Here is a 20493-nt window from a genome sequence, read left to right on the forward strand (position 1 = left end):
AGGTGCATCTATTTCAGGGTATTCTTCCTAATGGGGAGCAACGACCAGCTAGAAGTATTTCGAAATGCTTATCGAACGTTCATTGCGATTAGACTTGGCAGCACTTGTGCAGGAACTACCCTGGGTCTTCTTTCCGCGAAGCCATGGTCTAAATGAATAAATGTTGCAAATGAACAAATTATGCAGGAACTGTCGGACCGATATAATTTATCACTGAGGATGGATCTTCTCTCCTGAAGTACTACCGTATAATAAAAATAACATTCACATCTCATATTTAATTGGTAGACCGAATTTCCCTGAGATTTTTCAATATCTAATTGTGTTGGATACTATTTTCTGAATAACCAAATTTATATGGTATCATGGAATTCATAATGAATGTTGGTTTGATTATCCTTATCATGGGCGCGCGTTGAATGTTAAGTGCGGAGGGATGGTCCATCATTTTCGAAGTCCCTTCTGAGCATTCCTCTTCGAACCTGGACCGAATTTGCCCCCTGTCGCTTTAAAATTCTCAAGGCGAGATTTTTCAATATCTAATTGTGTTGGATACTATTTTCTGAATAACCAAATTGATATGGTTTCATGGAATTCATAATGAATGTTGGTTTGATTATCCTTATCATGGACACGCGTTGAATATTAAGTGCGGAGGGATGGTCCATCATTTTCGAAGCCCCTTCTGAGCATTCCTCTTCGAACCTGGACCGAATTTGCTCCCTGTCGCTTTAAAATTCTCAAGGCGAGATTTTTCAATATCTAATTGTGTTGGATATTATTTTCTGAATAACAAAATTTGTATGGTTTCATGGAATTCATAATGAATGTTGTTTTGATTATCCTTATCATGGGCACGCGCTGAATGTTAAGTGCGGAGGGATGGTCCATTATTTTCGAAGACCCTTCTGAGCATTCCTCTTCAAACTTGGACCAAATTTGCCCCCTGTCGCTTTAAAATTCTCAAGGCGAGATTTTTCAATATCTGATTGTGTTGGATACTATTTTCTAAATAACAAAATTTATATGGTTTCATGGAATTCGTAATGAATTTTGTTTTGATGATCCTTATTATGGGCACGCCTTGAATGTTAAGTGCGGAGGGATGGTCCATCATTTTCGAAGCCCCTTCTGAGCATTCCTCTTCGAACCTGGACCGAATTTGCCCCCTGTCACTTTAAAATTCTCAAGGCGAGATTTTTCAATATCTAATTGTGTTGGATACTATTTTCTGAATAACAAAATTTGTATGGTTTCATGGAATTCATAATGAATGTTGTTTTGATGATCCTTATCATGGGCACGCTTTGAATGTTAAATGCGGAGGGATGGTCCATCATTTTCGAAGCCCCTTCTGAGCATTCCTCTTCGAACCTGGACCGAATTAGCCCCCTGTCGCTTTAAAATTCTCAAGGCGTCTCCTCTCGCCCTGACATCTCTTCGGCCACTTTGCACCCCTTGTCTTCCCGAGTGACGAAAACAGGATGCCGGGCAATGGATGGTAGCTTGATGTTTTGTATTCTACCTTCCTGGCGAGGGGATAGCGGGTTCCTCGGCACGTTAGGTTGGCCGAGGGATGGTGAAGCTCGCTAGTCGTGATTTACAGGAATTTTCGATTAAACGCAATCTCGTGCCGTGTTTCCTTGGCGGATGCCCAAGAAAAGCAAGAATCTAAGTACGCAAATAATTACGTCGCAGGGTTAAGATGGCTTCTAATATTCTACCGGTGCGTGAAATAATTTCTACGTTTACGTCTTGGCCCTCGTAAAAAATCACAGCTCATTTCTACATTTGCCTCTTTACAAACATATCCAATTGTAAGAGGTGTCCTTTCGTATTTAAAATTTCACTCTCCGTAATGTTGGTTTTCTAATTCCCCCCTGCAGTGGTAACCCAACCACTTTTGTTTATTTTCTTAAGGGGATGTGAAAGTGACATCTAAAGAGTCAATCGTTCATGACGCTTTTCTCCGAACTGGGTGCGTTCAATCATTTCAAACTTTACAACGTCAATGTAGATAGAGGCTATATGGAAGGTTCTGAAACACATGAAATGTCCTTTTTCATAAAACTTAAAAAAAAATTGATATTTCGTGAATGTCAGGACCTTCCTTGTAGCCTCCATATTTATATTCTAAAGTTCGAATCGATTCGGTGGACCCAGTTTGGAGAAAAGTTTCACGAACGAGAACTCTTTGACGCCACTTTCACGTCACTTTAAATTTAAGCGTGCAGAAATTCTAAGGTTCGCCAGGATTTAGGCCATTCGGGATCCTCGTTCCTAACGTGAGCTCCGATTTCAACATTCTCGTCATTCTTCGCGGTCCTTTGGTCGGTCTTCATTTCCCTCACGCCTTTATCCCTCTTTCCTGGTCGCCATCTTTTTCCTTCATCGTGAAACTAACGACCCGCCGGCTCTTCCTTCCGGGCCGACACGACCCCCCGCAGTCAACCGGGGTTCTTTTCATCCCCCGAGCCTCGAGCGACCTTCATCATCCGAGATTCACGTCGGTGGATGTAACCGCGTGGCACTTAACCACTACGAATGATATATCGACTGGAACCTCGCGACACCTTGCCTTGTGTCACTGCGGTTATTAATTACACCGCCTAATGGCCGATTATCCTATCTGCACCTCGACCGATTAGCCCGAGCCTCCTGTGCTCGTTACAGCAGGGTCTGTACACTCTCTACCCGGCCCAGGTCCCCTCCATCAACGTTTACGTCGTTTATCTACCTACCCACCTACGTCTTCTAGTCGGTCACGTTAGCGGGTCATGAACTTGCAGTGTTCGGACTTTGTTCATTCTATTCGCCACAAAAAAGTGCGCTTCAAGGACCCGGGGACCTGGCTAATCGCAACTATTTGTCTTAGGGATAAGAATGATGGATGATGTAGTTAATTCCGCGTGACTAAATGATCTTGGGATGGAGACTTGTACCGTTTAAGTTCCTTCTTTTGGGCAAAAAGATGAGCAGACTTTGAAATTATATTTCTTCGAGTTTGTTAATTCAAAACTATTTTACGTAGATCTGTTGAGTTTACGTATGTGAAGTTTTGGCTAATCGCAACTATTCGTTTAGTGGATACCGATGATGGACGTCGTTAATTCCGTGTGACTAAGTGATCTTGGAATGGACTTTTAGACAAAAAATGAGCACACCTTGAAATTATTTTCCTTCGAGTTTCATTTATTCAAAACAATTTGATATAGAACTGTTGAGTTTACGTATTTGAAGTTTTGGCTAATTGCAACCATTTGTTTTATGGATATGAATGATGAATGGCGTAGTTAATTCCGGGTGACTAATTGAACTTGGGATCGAGATTTGCACCGTTTAACACTAGGTTTACGGGCGCTTTTTATATACCTGTTTCTACGAGCACCCGTCAAATTGACGGGTAAACGAAAACACGCATTTTCTTTAAAAAATCGATTTATTCAAATTAAGTCTGTATTAAACAACCCTAGGCTTTACGTTTAAATAAATTATTAATAAGTAATAAGTCCTTTTTTAAAAATTATCACGGAAATGATTGGAATGCTCGTCCTCTCATCCTCGGAGTCAGAACTAGAAAGAATGCGCATCCTTTTCTTGCTACGACACCCTTTCAAGAAGTTTTCCTCTTCACTATCCGAAGATCCTTCTGTTTCTCCACTTTCAATGCAAACTTTCACTCTCATCTTCACCTTACACTCACTGCAACGAAGCAAATATATATGGATTGTTTATAAAATTAGCTAGTTCGTCAATTTGATGGGTTTCGTAGAGATAGGTATACTACATACGGATTTTAATAATTAGAAGGCTTAGGAAAAAATAATTGTGTGTACAAATTCTTTGGATGAAATGATTAATTTCCGATAGAAAAATGGTTAAAATTAATGCTATGGTTTCTTCGGTATTTCTTTTTGAAGTTTGAATTCCGTCAAATTGACGGGTCTCGTAAACCTAGTGTTAAATGCTACCGTCTAATCAAGGAAATTAGCAGAATATGAACATCTAAGTAGTTTTGACTTTTTAATCCGAAACTATTCGACGTAAAGATGTCGGGTTTACGGGCTTTGGATCTTGGCTAATCGGAACTACTTGTCTTGCAGAAATAGAGACATCACTGAATTATTCTCAACCAGTCAGAGAAATCAAATCATGAAATTGTACCGTTTCAAGAAATAAGCAGATCACGAACGTGTGGGCCGTTTCGACTTGCCTTATCCGAAACTGTTCACTGAAATGATTGATACATCTTATAGTAACAAAATTTGAGGTTAAGTCTTTTACCTTTTGAATACCTTCCTGTTAGCGACAATGACAGGTTTCATGTCGTGCAATTACCTCGACCAAACCAAAGTGGTAGCGTGCAGGTTAGTTATATTCGAATAAATTGTTTGCCTCAGGGAACGTTCGTTGACTGTTTCGTTCACGTGTTCCATCGGCTAAATAGTAATGCGTCGTAGGTAGTACGCGTCGACGGCAGGCCGAAAATTCGCATGCAAAACGGCTCACTTGGTTGCAGGTTCACTTGGGGGAGGGCATAGCCGTCTGCGAGGAGCAGTTGAGAGCGGTAAAGTGGAGCGACTATCGGAAGTTGACCAGGGGGTTGGCGGCCATCTTGTTTAGTCCGACGGAACTGGCGACGTGTTCCGTTACGGGTCAACGCTGGAGCCGTGCCGGAACCGCGACGGAACGTCCGGTCAAGCCCGCTCTCGACAGGGCCAAGGTGCAGGCCATCATATGTGAGTAAACGCTCGTTTTTCCAATTTCTCGCCACGATTTTAGTTTACATCTATCCTCCAAACTCAAGCTACAAGTTGTTATTACGCCCGCACGAAATGACGTTCTCTTGAATTATCATTGTTTAGGGTATATTGAAAAAAATAGCATTAAGGTGATGTGGAAGTGGCGCCAAAGGGATTTCGTTTATGAAACTTTTCTCCGAATTCGATCCAGCGAATCGTTTCAAACTTTACAATGTCAACATGGAGTCTATAAGAGAGGTCCTAACGCTCCTGAAATTTCAATTTTAACCCTTTCGTTACCTTGGACGAGATATCTCGCGACCCAATACTGGCCGATTAACGCTTTTGACGAGATATCTCGCGACCCGATACTGGCCGATCAACGCTTTTGACGAGATATCTCGCGACCCGGTAGTAGCTGATCAACGCTTTTGACGAGATATCTCGCGATCCGGTAGTAGCGGATTAACGCTTTTGACGATAATCTAGCTTCCTAGCACTAATATTTTCCAACCATGTTTTGAATTATACCACGGAAAAAGTAAATAAAAATAATTTCATTAAATTAATAAAAACTGTATTTATTTCTTCCTTTTAGCTATACGAATAGAATTAGTTATAAAATATATTCATCTAGAATGTCAAAATATTGCTGCTAGGAAGCTAGATTATCGTCAAAAGCGTTAATCCGCTACTACCGAATCGCGAGATATCTCGTCAAAAGCGTTGATCGGCCAGTATCGGGTCGCGAGATATCTCGTCAAAAGCGTTAATCGGCCAGTATTGGGTCGCGAGATATCTCGTCCAAGGTAACGAAAGGGTTAAGATAATTTGGTTATAAGTATTTTTAACTTTTTGTGGTAAAAACTGACATTTCGCAAGTCTCAGGACGTACCTTAGAATCTCCTCATTTACGTGGTAAAATTTGAAACAAAGTGATACACCCAATTCGGAGAATGTTCTCATGATTGATTCCTCAAATGCCACTTTCGCATCCTCTTAAACATCGCCACATGAGCTGATGAAATTGGTTCCTAGAAAGTTCTGAACCAGTTCCTATAAAGGATATAATGTACAACTGCAGAAAGGATGACTTTACAAATCGTAAGTTTAAAAAAACTGTAGCTGTGTATCCTTTTTACGGGTTGGCAGCTATTTCATAAGTACTTTTTCATAGGATGGATCATCGGTAACCCATGACGGAATTTCCGTCCAGGTTATTTGATATTTTGGTTGTAAGAGCCAAAAACATGAAATACTTCAATCATGATGTATAATATAATATCTGTATATGGGTTACCCACGCGCCCTAGGGAACAAATTACATGAAATTGGTTTGACATGAAATGTCTTGACTCGCTGTAGATTCTTTGAACAACGGGCGGTATGTTGTTTAAATCCTTCACCGTGATTTTAGGCTACATCTCGACCATCGAATTCGAGCTGCAACCTGTTAATTAAACATACATGAAATTACGTGTTCTTTTAGATCATAATTTTGTTTACCTCGTTGTAGATGATTCCTTGAACAATATGGAGTGCAGTATAATAATTGATTTTTGAAATCAGGCTCCTATTTTTCTCAAAAATTATTGGGGTGATTGACTTATAACATTACACACATATTAAGAGAATAGGTACGTATAGCCGAATTAGAATTATATGGATAGTTTGACCACATCTCCTGCATCCCCTTGTTTTAATTGAAAATTTTACAAAAACATTGAACCAACTTTTAAACAACTTTTAAACAGCTGCATAAATACACTCATGTCGATTAGGAATTTTTTTTTTGTTTCGAACGACTAGGACGAGCGCAATTCATGCGCCCGATTAGACTAGAATTTTACGAGATGACATTTACATCGGCGTATAACTTAAACATTTGTCGAAAATACCCTGTAAAACGGTGTTGTTAGTTTACATATTACAAAATATATGTGCGATACGTCTGCCTCGTAGGTTCAATAGTTTGTGCAATAGATTGTACAAAATTGATTCCTTAAAAACACCTTTGAAACGTGTATCTACAGTAAAAACCGCCCTAATAACTTTTGTTCATAAAAATGACAAATTATTGTACACGCAAGATAAATAGCGTTCGGGGGTGGTTACCCCGGTCAATATTTTTTTTTTCGGGAAAATCCAAAGACACGTATTTCCTTCGTGTTCGTACGCAACATATATTTTTTTCAGATTTTTAGGCTTGAATTTTGCCATTGTTTGCATACACGCAAGATAAACAGCGTTCGGGGGTAGTTACCCCAGTAAATATTTTTTTTCGGAAAACTCCAAAAACACGTCGTATTTCCTTCGTGTTCGTGCGCCGTATGTATTTTTTTTCATATTTTTAGACTTAAATTTGACCATTTTTTGCATAAACGTAATCATATTTAGAGGTGGCTTACCCCTTAATTTTTTTTCTTTAATTGAGAAAATTGTATTTTTCATTTCTCGTTATGAGAAAGCTTTTCCAGGGGGATTGGTTAAAAAATATTATGTTCTTGTGGATGAAACTGCCAAATCGCCCCTTCACATGTCTTACTTTGGATGGTGGTTTCACCCCCTTAAAGTGTTTAATGGCAGATAAAAAAAATTTTATGTCGCTTAGTTTTTAGTCTACTATAACATATCATAAAAGAAATCAAATCGGAGAGATCTATCTGGGATGATACCTTCCTTGTTAAAGGGATGTTAATACAGAAATAAATAAGTTGATGTGGTTTACAGGTATAATGATTTTTTAGTTCTTTCTTTACGTCGTTCATGAAAGTTATGAAATGACAAGAAAAAGAAAAGAAGAATTTGAAGCTTTCCGATGCTTTATTGGTAGATTATAAAAGTCGTGTTTTGAAGGAGTTGAAGCTATTCGTAAAAGTCGTGTTTTCTGGGGAACTTAATTTTTATCTCCCTTTGACTTTTCCGAACGACCAGACGCGACTATCGAGCAAATTCACTCGTCGGCGATCAGATGTCGCGAAAGTGCCCATTAAAATTCGCCCGACGACTGTGCCCAACAACTTTAATTAAAAAACTTGGCCGAGACAGGTTAGCCCTGTAGCACAGCTTTCCTAATCGATCACGATCGAAATTCTTCTTTTCTTGTTACGTTATGTTAATTACCGGAATATTTTAATGGTTCCTTGGCGTTTCCCTTTTGCCGCGGAAGAAGTCGTCCAGTAGATAATGACTTCCGCCATTTTGGTGGTCGAAGGGAATCTAACCGCCACGAATAATCGTCAATTACATTCCGGCATTTAGAAAAGAATCCCTGAAAAAAGCTGAACAATTCATAACTAAACATGGGAGGTATTTCCAGCTTGAAAGAAGTTAGTCTCGCCAATCCATCAAAGAAGGGAACAATAAGAAACGTTTCATCGAAGAAAAAAAACAAGGGATCTCAATATTTTCACGAAAACAATTTAAGAGCTTCCATACAATATAAGTTCATATGAATGATATGAATTCACCGTTCACTCTTAAAGTAACAGAATGGTATATTGTGTACCAAGGAGGTAAAGTGGGTCTTTTTACCCAGCGTGAACTTGCGATACGAGTCGTAAGCTCGCATCCGTTAACCGTAGGCGAATGAGACAAACACGAGCGAAAAATTATAATGAATAAAAAAGAAAATTATAATTTTTCCAAACAATGACAGTTTTAATTTCATTAATTCTTATAGTTATGTATTTCGACAGTGCAATTATTGAAAATCATAGTTTCATCATTTGACAAAGTTCTTGTTGAGGTCGACGGTTCAGGATTTGATAAATAATCAACTTTTTGGTGTTTAGATGGTGGGCTTCCAAAGTCTGATTTTTCGGATGTTTGTCCTGGAGTTAACATTTATCGAAAACGATAAAATGTTGCTGATTTTAACCTTGTTTTGAATCGACTCCTCAATGTATCCCTCTGCAACATTGCTCGATTTCCATCCATCATTGTGTGTTAAAGTTGTTATATCTGCTCCGGAAACGGCGAGCAATGTTGCCGAGGTTCTACGAAATGCATTTCCCTTTTTGATAATTGAGGAAAAATCTATTGGTTTTTGCTGTTGCGGGACGCAAGGCTTCATATTTTTTTTAGTTTCAACAAATTCTTGGTTAATGACGGTTCGATAAGTTGTTAAAAAGATTCACTTTGCCCTGGGATTTTTGTGCTGCATTGCAGTGCTCTAAAGGAATGCGGCCACAGCCAAGGAATACCTTGGAGCTTTGAGGTTTCACGTTTTAATCAAATGTGAAGTTTTGCGTTGACATTTATGAATTTCGTCAGAGAGTTGTATTCTTTCTCAGAGAGTTGTATCTCATGGAGATGAAAAGATTCTCGGTCGCGGTATCTCGAGAGATTCTCCCTCCTTCCGTATGTATGCGCATTTGTTCCTTCCCACGAAACCCTCTTATGTCCTTATCCGAGGATAAGTGGAAACCGCTTTTATTTCAAGTATCATCCTTTTCGTATTACCTCTAAATAGACTCTTGGCTCGATACGTCCCAAAGTTCGCTTTCGAACTTTACGAGTATTCTGAGAGAAGTGCAACGCATATGTCACGCATTCTCGTTTTAGTAAAATTCTGCAATGTCGTACTCTGTACTTTACTCTGTGATCTTTGTAACGGTAACGACTTCGACAGAGCAATTTACTACCGTTAGTACTTTGTTCAAAAAAGAATGGCGATTATTAAATCGAAGTGTGAAACGTACACGTTACAAGATTTACCAACATAAAAAATGCATCAATGATGCAATTAAAATTATTCTATGACGTGCATTTTTTATATGTTTAGTAAATAACGATCGATACGTGTTTATTATCAATTAATAGTTTATCCTTTCATATGCTATTAACTCTTCGGCTACTAAGAGCGCCTAAAGGTGCCCGACATTTGGTCCTATATTGCCTGCACGGTCAGACGAATTTCACCCGTATGTCAAAATGGCTCCGTGTTCAAAGGGTTAATAATTCATAAAATCGTGAAAAATGCTCTATGAATGGGGAAGAAAAGTGAAATAGTAAAAACGAGGAGAAGAAATAGAATGCGTAAATGGTGTTAGGGTAGATTCAACTCAATTTAGGTAAAAGTAGTTTGAAACAGTTTTCGGGAAAACTGGTTCTACAATGATAAGACCCGGAGTCTGCGCGAATCTTTTTGTTACTAGACTTTCCCTTGCGGCGCGATGGGTGGGGAACTTTTTAATGCCCGACAAAAAAGGGAGTTATTTTCGGTAACCAAACAAAGTACCTCTTTATATATCGTCCCGGTGCTTCTTAACTCTTTCTATTTCTCCGTCTGATTCTCCACTCGCCATCTCTCCCCTTCCTCCTTTCACCTTCTTTCTGCCTTTCCCTTAAAAGAAGTTAAGCTCTTATTCAAGGTAAATCGGTACCCCTTTTTCCCGCCCAGCCAACTTTCCAGATTGGTGTAACTTTTGCAATCTACTGCTTCTTTTTCATCTCCACTCAAGCTCTTGTTTTACGCTACGAGTATTCCGCGAATACATATCCCGAAGTTCAGGAGCTTCAGGTAATCCTCTTGCAAGGAGAGCAAATACTTCACGCCTGGCCCAACATATCGCATTTAACAGTGGAATTCATTTTTTCAAAAGTCCCTACTTGTCACTCCATTTACATAAAACTTCACACTAAAACAGCCAACCTCGTCAAATGATCGGTTTGACAGTTTGTATTTAAAATCATTCCTTAAATTGTATTGCTTTTGCTTAACGGCGTTCACCACCAAGTGGGGACGATGACTTCCACCGCTAGATGGCATTAGCATCGAATTCGGTGGGAGGTAACCAAAACGTACTTTCTCGCTCGGATGAGGGAGACGCGACGCATAATGGGCAGTGTTTAGCAACGGGCAAAAAATGCGTGCGTATTTTGCACGTATACAACTCACACAACGGCTAGACGCCTCTGGACTAGGCGCCGAAACGTGTGTGACCCTCGGCCGCACGCACACGCAAGTTGGACGCTCCGCCTAGAGTCGGCAACGGTTGCTAAGAAATGCCTAAATTCCTCGCGAGAAACTTGAAAATCCTGAAAAAGGTGCTCCACGGGGACAACGATTTTGAGCGTATTTCTGAACCGATCGAGCTCAACGAGTGCTCGTTTTAAAGATAAAAAGTTGACGTGTGTTTATATGGGAGCGATTTTCGATCGAGCACCTCCTTCCTAGGTAAAAGGGCATTGAAATTATGTCGTTGCACTTTTTTATATGATAATGACCACTTATCGAAAATCGCTCCCATATAAACACAGGTCAACGTTTCATCTTCGATATGAGCACTCGTTAAGCTCGATCGGTTTAGAAATACGTTCGGAATCGTTGTTCCCGTGAGGCCCTGCAAAATCGCTGGAGTGGTGAGCGCCCTTAACCGATACCACTACTTTTCCTATAATATATTGTAGCGAGAATATTTGTATCCGTCTCGACCAGGGTCGGAAGTTTCTATGTTTACGTTTCGAGCGCTAACGGTTGGTTTTCCCCGCGGCCCTCTCTTTCCGAATTTTGCGGACCGAGGGCCCAACTTCGAGAGGAGAGGTCCACTTTGTCTTGAGTCGTCATGGAGGAAACCCGCGTCGTCTTCCGTTTGAAAGTAACCGGCATTCGGCTTTCCACCGATTTCCGCAAGTGCAGGGTAGTATAGTCATCGGCACCGGCTCTCGACGCACCCCCGGCATCTATTGAGGATTCGGCCGTCCACGGTATCAATAAAGTACTTCCATAGTTTTAAGGAAAAGTAAGTCGATCGCTTCTTTTTCCTCGAATCTGATCCTCCTCGAGTCCCCTCGCAGATTAAGGGGGGATCGTGAGGTAGAAGGCAAAAAATCGTTTTTTTCATGTATAACTCCTTTATTAATAATTTTTAAACTATGTGGAACTTATTTAATAATATTAGAACTGCTTGAAAAACAATTTTCTTTCTTTCTTTTTTTGTAACAAAATGGCGGCTGAAGGACCTCGAGCATAAGATAACGGCTGCAGCATTATGAAACCTGTGCGAGATCTCCTGTCCTTATTTTCGAACCTAAAACAATCGGGGAAAGAAAACTGGTTTATAACATGTATAATTTATCGGTAAACCAATAAAAAGTGGAAAAAAAATTAATTACCTATAATTAATTTAGAAGAAAAAAAAAACGATTTTTCGGTAAAAATTTTGAGATAAAAACTATGAAAAACACGGTTTCTTTTATAATTGTTTAAAACTTATAGGTTAATAGACAAATTGTAAATATATTAAAAGAGCATACAAAAATTTGCCCCGATCGGTTGAGTAGTTTTTGAGATATCCCTTGCACAGATTCTGAAAATGTTTCGGTAGGGGAAAATCGAAATCTATCTTGACTTACCACCTATTGAGCGATCCCAGCTCCATACAATATCTCTTCAGCCTTCCCGTAGAGTTCATTTTGCTAATGGTAGTCTATGTATATATACACTTCTATATACATGGAACAGCTGTCCTTTAAAAAATCACAACAGAAGGGAGAAACGGCCAGCGCTCCGCCTCTGATACGCGAAAGAAATCGTGTCGAGACTAATGAGGCGCGTACGCTGCAATTTGAGAAATATTTTGAATATCGATTTCAAATTTATGCAACATATTCTACATAGGATCTCCAACATTTTAAGCAAATAAAAAAAAAATCGAAAATTTTTTATTTTCTACCCCACGATCCCCCGTTAATAACCCCAGCCCCTCCACCAAGAACTGGTGCCAGCCGTGGTACGGAAAACTGTCTTTGATCCGTATCCGAAATTTGCGTCCTCCGAAGGATGCCTGGCGTCCATCTCGAACGCGTGGACGATTGTCCGAGGCCGCGATTTCGGCTTAAAAAATGATCCCCCCACGTCGCCGAATTCTTGTCAACGCGGCCACGACTCCGTGTCATAAATATGTATAAAATCAATTTTGCATTGTTTACTTCTTTTCTCTCGCGATTTCTTCTAACAAGGAAGGTATCCCAGGTCGATCTCTCCGATTTGATTTCTTTTATAATATGTTATAGTAGACTAAAAACTAAGCGACATGTATTTTTTTTATCTGCCATTAAACACCTTAAGGGGGTGAAACCACCCAAGTAAGGCATGTCAAGGGGCGATTTGGCAGTTTCACCCACAAGAACAATATTTTTTAACCAATCCATCTGGAAAAGCTTTCTCATAACGAGAAATGAAAAATATAATTTTCTCAATTAAANAAAAAAAAAATTAAGGGGTGAGCCACACCTCACAGGCCTTACTTTGGATGGTGGTTTCACCCCCCTAAAGTGTTTAATGGCAGATAAAAAAAATACGTGTCACTTAGTTTTTAGTCCACTATAACATATTATAAAAGAAATCAAATCGGAGAGATCCACCTGAGATACCTTCCTTGTAAGATATATACGTAGTAATAAATGACCGGTTGAACACTTTATTCCAAAATTTTTATTTTCAAATGAATTGGGTACTACTCAGTATAATTTCATTGCATATATAGATGTCGGCACATGTGACATATTTGGATACTCCCGTTTAATTTATCTGTACCGGTTGAAAATTGTCATAATAGAGTCGATATTCAACTTGCGCACATATCTCATCAGTTTGCTTTAGATTATCGCACCTGTTATTAAAGTAAGCTCATTGGGAAATAATATAAATGCTGAAATTAAAATAGGAAATATTTTATTAACTATTATACTTAAAGGTTATTTCGTTTATATCCTCTTACTAAATTTGTTATTACTAGCATTCGATTGACAGGAATATAACTTTTATCTACAAACCTGCCATTCGGGCGATTGCAGTAGAAATATGCATACACAAATAATCGGTGGTTTTAACGTTAATACGTCAATGTTATCGGTTCTAATAGAAAGACACAACTTTCCTCCTGCTCAAATCACGCATAAAAGTGTGCCATTCAACAATTAACAGTATTACAGATCACGCCCTCGTATACAAGGCTTAACAACTCGGTAAAAATTGATTGTCCAACAATTTCCAGTACCAAAAAGGATTTCTACCCAGAGCTCAGCGAAGGGCTCTTTAATGCTGCACTTGAGAATACACATTGACAATGGCGGATAATTTCGGTGCTCGGTAGACCGTTGACATACTTTTTTATGTACAACCGCGGTTTAAAGGATTATACGTCAGTAGTAGTTGTCATCCGCATCGACCGTCGCAGGAAACAAGACTCTTCCAAGCCAGCCATCTTGTCATTCGTTGTTATTGTTGGGCTTTAGTGCGCCTTAAATGGCACCAGGGTCTCGTAAATGTGTTTTCCCAGGCTTTTGCATCTCTTTGCTGCGGAAACTGCAGCCATCGCGACACTCTTAAGTGTTGGTGCTCGATGTCTGGTGAGCCGGGAATGGTAATCGTAAGCTCGGGAAATGGAATGAACAATGAAGCTCCTACCTAGGAAGCTTCGCGAAACACATAATAATTGAGAGACGAACTGGGTCGTGTTATTGCGACCGAGCTTTGTTGAAACTCGTTGGTACATACCGAGGATCATCCCGGGACGTTTCGAAATTAGCGTGTCTCTCTAGGCCGGGATGAGAGCTCTTCCTAATTATCTCGCTCATCTTTCATCTCCGATCTGCAGGCGTTATTGAATTCATTCCCCGATGTAAAATGACGTTCTGTTTTATGGAGGCACCCAGGTACTCTGCCGCCAGCGGGGCTGATTACTGGAATTAACGAGATTCATTACGCAATTAGTCACTTTAAGGGATCCTCGTGTACATTTTTTCTCTCGGGGACTTTTTGCAGTATTTATACGCGTACCGTGATTACAGGTGCGCGTATTCAAACGACTGTCTGTACGAATAGTTCGGGGTAATTTCGCGGACTATTTTTATACGTCGTTATATCATGGACGTATTAGGTTGTCCAGAAAGTTATTACAGCTTCTACAGTTTCAGATTTGACGCTTCGTTTTCAAATAAAGTTGCTTTTTCTTTATGTATGCGTTGTATGCTATTTTAAAGTGCAGCCTTCGCTTTATATTTTGATAATAATAAATATATTTTAAATTCTTCTTTCTTTTGTTTTTGCCTGAGTAACTCTAGGTTAACCAGAATGCTCTTGATCTTTATATAAGGCTTTCGTTTCCGCCATTAAATTTTTAAAACCACCATGCACTGTGCATTCGTTGGAAGTTTCTGGACTAAATTCATGATTAACATTGCGAGCCACTACATCTATCTTACTGTCCATTTTGAACTCTTACAATAACTGAATTCCCATCTTTTCCATATTTAATGAAATAGTCCAAATAAAACAGAAGTTAATATTTAAAACCTTATAATTGTTATTAAAATGAGGTGAAGTTTGCGCTTTAAACTGATATCTAATATGGATGTACAGGAAACACAATTTCATTTGAAAACAAAGCGTCAATTCTTAAACGACAAAAAAATGGAATAATTTTCTGGAAGACTTAATATTTTGAAGGAATCGTGACAACTCTCTGTCACTCGATATTACAGTTCAATATTTCAATATTCTGTACGGTCACGTGAAATTTTATAAGACCTTGTATCGTGATATGTTGATTACATTTCGAAAAAATGTTATTTCTACGTCGAGATGTATTGGGTTGTCGGAATAATTATGACGCATTTTCGTAACAGATTTTCGTAACGAAATGCGTCATGACTTTTCCGACAACCGAATAATTCCGCTGACAAAGAATTGTAGACTCGTGTGAAGCAGGGTCATGGGGCATTTCCATGAACCAGTAATCGACGACGGAAAACTAGTAACTACAGTGGTAGGGCGTAATATCCATACGTATTTTTACTCATACTCTGCAAATTCATTCTATGTAGGATTGGGTCGTTTTTTTCTTTTGGTTTTCATTCGGTACCGATGATGTATGCGAATCCTCGATAGCGTGATTGGAGCGCGCACTGATACGTTACTATGCCGTATTCATGTTCCGATTGATGTTTACTATTACTCTTCGTCTTTAAAAACTCTAGTAAAATTATTTATTTATTCCATTTAGATCCACAATATTGCGCAATAATATTAGTATAACTGACGTGTCAGAAAATGATCGCTGCAGTTGTGCAAATATCAATGTATTCCGTTCTTCCATCAGGGTCCATTGATTACTTTTTATTATTACCCAAGTATTAATACAGAGCGGCATTTTTCTCAGCACACAATGCGTCTGTCACGGTAGATATTTGTTTAAACCTATAAGGTATATTCATAGAATTGGTTCAAAAGGCTTCGCAATTATTTTATGAATGGAGATGAAAGAATTCCTACGAATTCTCATTCTCATGTTTCCAACGGCAATGCAGGAGGTTCACAAAGCAAAGGGAAAAAAAACCAAACGTGAGAAAATAGCGAAACAACGAAAAGCCCGCGGGGAAAAAGAATACAATAATTCCGCGTGTTTCGAATTCGACAATAGGCAAAACAAAAATAAGGAGAGAGAGGCGCTCATCCGACGTGTCCGACTCCCCCTGTATATGAATTTCCCCCGTCGGTACGTCCCCTCCATGAGATAAGTCGCGAATAAAGTGGCGATGAAAGTTAAAATGTGACGATATTCCCTGGCAGGGGCTCGGGATAATTATCGAGGAGCTTGATGGCGAAGTTTCGAAGTCTCTTGCCGGGATTAGGTTGAATTTCGAAGTCTCTTCTCGTGGTTCGACTCGATCCCGAAGCCCCTCTATGGGGTCGGGCTCGATTCCGAAGATCAAAAGTCACGGCGCCCCGGCTGCCGAGCTCATCAATTATGGCTCCCGTTGATTTGCCTCTCTCGTGGGATATCCTCTCGAGTTCGACTCGGCTTTCGAAATTTTCCGTGGCATTTCAATCTCGCTTAATTTCAAATCCCACGCTGGGAGCTCTCAAAGGCCGCGGGATCTGACGTTAACGCGGGGCTGTCGTCGTATGAAAGCTTTGGCGCTAATCGTATGTCGCCAACTGACGCGCTTCCGCGATAAAGCCCTGCTGGGGGTGCGGACGATGCACGGGGGTTGTAAGCTCCATGCCACCGCGGCTTTACACCTGTATATGGTGCGTCTGTGGAGATGATCGATGATCACGTGGCCATAGGTGCTTCAATGGTTCCGTGGGTTAAAGTGCAACCGCGTCGCGAGACCTTGCATTGTGATCTGAAAAATAATAGGAATAATTCACAGTAATGACATTACACGCGATACTTTATGTACCAGAAGAAGCACGGGTTGCGCGTTGTTGAATCATTCGACCATCACTGAAACATAGCGATCATTTGTCAACAATTAGGACCGCGATTTCATTAATTAAGTTCTCGGATTTGTTAGGATTATACGCAAAACTTTACTTTCAATCGCATCTTCATTTCTGCAAATGCGGAACTGTTAGGACTAATCCGTAATCTAATAATTATAACGCTAAATTTTAATTGGAATACTCTCTGCAGCGATCTAGGTGTTCTATTTCTTCCTTATTTCAAATTCCGTTTATTTTTCCTCGTGTCTCTCCATGTCATCTAGCACCATTAATTCAGTAACGTATTATGCTCATAACTTAAATTGATGTCTAAACAGAAACTCTAGCGCTTCGCTCTCTTATCTACTATCGCGGTCCTTTAGCCCATGATTTGTTTACTTCTAGGAACTCCTGTTCCTATAGCCCACTTTTTTTACTCCCCACCTAAGCCTCCTTAAACAACACTAACTTTTCCCTTTCTCAGTACTCATTAACCAATCGCCTTCGATTATCAATCCCACTTTTATTTCGCCATGCCTATCAGCGAACGCTTTGCAAAAAACTCCGCCCTAGAGGACAGCATCCGAAAATGCTTTAAAAAAGGAGTCCCTCTGGGCACAGTCAGAATCTTCTACAATCTCCGGCGGACTAACTTCAATCGCTTCGCACGCGACATTGCACTGGACTTATTGTTAGTTAGATTTCCGCGCGTTATCAAACACATTGTACTTCAAGAACCGGACTTCAATTGTACACCTTCGAACATAAGCTCAGATCGTTAAAATAATTTGTTAAATTTTTCAACGATCCAACACGCGTCTTTTTGCGCATGCGCGGAGCGCAAATACGGCCACCCTTTCGTCCTACGTCGTTTTGAGGCTCATTTTGGAATTGCCTCTGTTCTCCCTCGTTTATTTATATTCACCGTCGCAAAAGGACCAACTTTAGGTGCCGAAGATTGTTGCGAAAAGACGCGTAAACCATGCTTGCGTTACATAAAATAAGTATTATACTTCCTGAAGGAAGTTTTCCTATGGTTACATCTAACGTTTGGTACAGTTGCAAACGTTTTTCCTGTCCGTGCAATTATAACTGCAGTAGGAGGTATACTTTGTCAGGATTTGCCGTTCGTTATTGAAAGTATAAATGCCTTTTTTCCGTGTACACCGTCCCAGATGTTTAATAAGTTATCAGGTGAGAGCCTATTAATTGTCTATTCTCTTGTCCCTGTAACTGTCCGGTTACTTGTCTGTGCAAACTCTTGATTATCTATCAATTGAAAATTGGAGGTGGTATTTTCAAATAAATTTTGAATTCGCTGATATAGTAGCGAAAATGAATTCATTGATAGCACTATGTTCGCAGCGAGTGCATTCATGCCCTTCAATGTTATCACGCTTTAGTCATTCACGCTGGAAAGGCGTACATACTACGTCTAATTGCGCCATTCCAGAATTAATTTTACTGCGCGTAGAAAACGAATTTGAGTCATTGAACAAAATCGTTCGATTGGCTGCATTTGATTAATTTCAGAATGTGTTTTGGTTAAGTGAATTGAATTCTAGTTCACTTGACCAAACTAGGGTGCTTCGACCAATCAACGCGTTTAGTTTAATCATTTTGTTAATTTTAGAAAAAATGTTTGGCAATAAACCAAATATTTTGATTAAATGTAGCAAATTACTTTAATATTCGGCGTGATCTACCACATTTGATGTAATCAATCAAACGTTGTCAACTAAAGAATTTTATCATATCGACCGAATATTTAGTTGCCCATATAATAACGGTATCCTATGATTGAACGAACAAAAATGTTATTTATCTAACCAAATATATTTCTTTGCGTTTCCGTTCGACTTGGCCCGCGAAATGTTCTATTTGACTTGAATTTGAATTGGCTTGAAATTCATAGTCGCAGATTTGAAATTCTTAAAAGGAGATTATGCGAAAGTTTCGTGCATATTAATCACAAGTCGCGAATCGACGTTTTACATTATAACCCAAGTGGAGGTCTGAACAATGCTCGGGAATTGCAAGCTCCTCAGCTTGCGCAGATTTACTGCTTCGCAGTTACAGTGCACTTGTAGGGCAATATCGTTGCACTGTAGCATGACTGCGTGATTGCGTGATTGCGCAGCCGGAGGTTCATCTGCAACAAGGGCTACCCTATATCCTGTGATTTGTTCCGTGCGGATGTCGGAAGTTTTTTTAACACTTCATTGACCCGGAACCTATCACTTAATCGGCTTTTCAGAGCCCACTCTTGTCGATCGATTTCGTATCCGCTGGTTGATAAATTGTTCAGAGGAAATGGTTTTCTATTCGATCTCGAAATTTTCCATCGCGTTCCAATTCTGCTGGATTTCAAATCCCACGTTTTGGGATATCAAAGGAACTATCGTTGCATGCAAGCTCCGGGCTTCCCGTATGTTCCGACTTGATGCTTCTGGGTGCAAGCTCAGGTGCAGGTGCAAGCAATGCACACGTGCTGCAAGCATCAAGCCCGCATATAAAATAATATTTGGTTGAAGACAATTCTGTCGTTTCCAAGTAATCTAATCTTTACAGGACAGAGCGGTGGACTTTGGGTTCCCAAACATTAATTTTTTTTTCCTACTAATTTTGAAAATAATTTTTTTCCCGATATCAAAAGATACAGATTGACATTATTATTAATGTTCTTTTATTAGAAAGGAAGTGTAAAAGAGGAATTTCGAAATTAAACTCAGTACTCTAAAACTTATAGGTTCTGTCAACCTTTAACCCTTTTAGTGCAAGAGCCGATATATCGGCCCGCACCTTGTAGCGCTTTACTATTCGCTTTGCGAGAGATCTCTGTCTCAAAATAAATGTATAATACGTTATAAATAGTCTAATTTCATTACGAGAGCATTAAAATAATACAACAACACCTATAACAACCTATAACAATTAGTTGTTTCGAATGAGATAATCCGTCCGGCGCCTACCACGTGCCTTGGAGTTATTTTTTATGTTTCTTGTGCAATATAACTTATTTTGTTAAAAAATATATTGGAAATTTAAAGTATATACTTTGCAATAAACGGTCTATATAAATTTATGATAAAAAGATGACTTTTCTTATGTGCAATTACGTTTTGAAACGGAGAACTCAATTTTTCTTTTTTTTTTATCCCATATACCTTTGTTATTTATGTAATTTTCAAAGAATGTAGAAAAATTAGCATCACTGTTTTATTGTCTATTTTGTCCTTAATACCCTGCTTTTTGAATTATGTAAATATTGCTTTTCGTTTGGTTTTTATGAGCCTTTTTCCAAATCCTAGTAAAATCGTAAAATTCGGCCAGTTATCTTCGTATAAGTACCTCTTTTTCGCCCGGCACTAAAAGGGTTAAGGTGAAGTGAAACTCCCCTTAAATCAGTCGATTCGAATTTTCTTTTATGGGTATTGGACAGAACTTTCCGAAACTTTGACACGTGACCGGTGATCACTTAAGAAATTGTCCTGACACTTTCAAAATTTGAATTTTCGAAAAAAAAATGTTTTA

At 39.4% G+C, this 20493-nt stretch overlaps 1 protein-coding gene across 4 annotated transcripts in view; it reads left to right on the forward strand.

The window, feature by feature from the left end:
- The window catches only part of LOC105703790, a 148676-nt gene that overhangs the window by 100342 nt on the left and 27841 nt on the right, over positions 1 to 20493 (forward strand). For all 4 annotated transcript variants that reach the window (XM_012432454.2, XM_012432452.1, XM_012432455.1 and 1 more), the window contains exon 8: positions 4520 to 4739. In XM_012432454.2, the coding sequence (XP_012287877.1) occupies positions 4520 to 4739 (220 nt within the window). The remainder of the gene's footprint in view (positions 1 to 4519; positions 4740 to 20493) is intronic.

This window comes from Orussus abietinus, unplaced genomic scaffold, assembly GCF_000612105.2.
Source record: "Orussus abietinus isolate OABI.00-Male unplaced genomic scaffold, Oabi_2.0 scaffold87, whole genome shotgun sequence".
NCBI lineage: Eukaryota > Metazoa > Arthropoda > Insecta > Hymenoptera > Orussidae > Orussus > Orussus abietinus.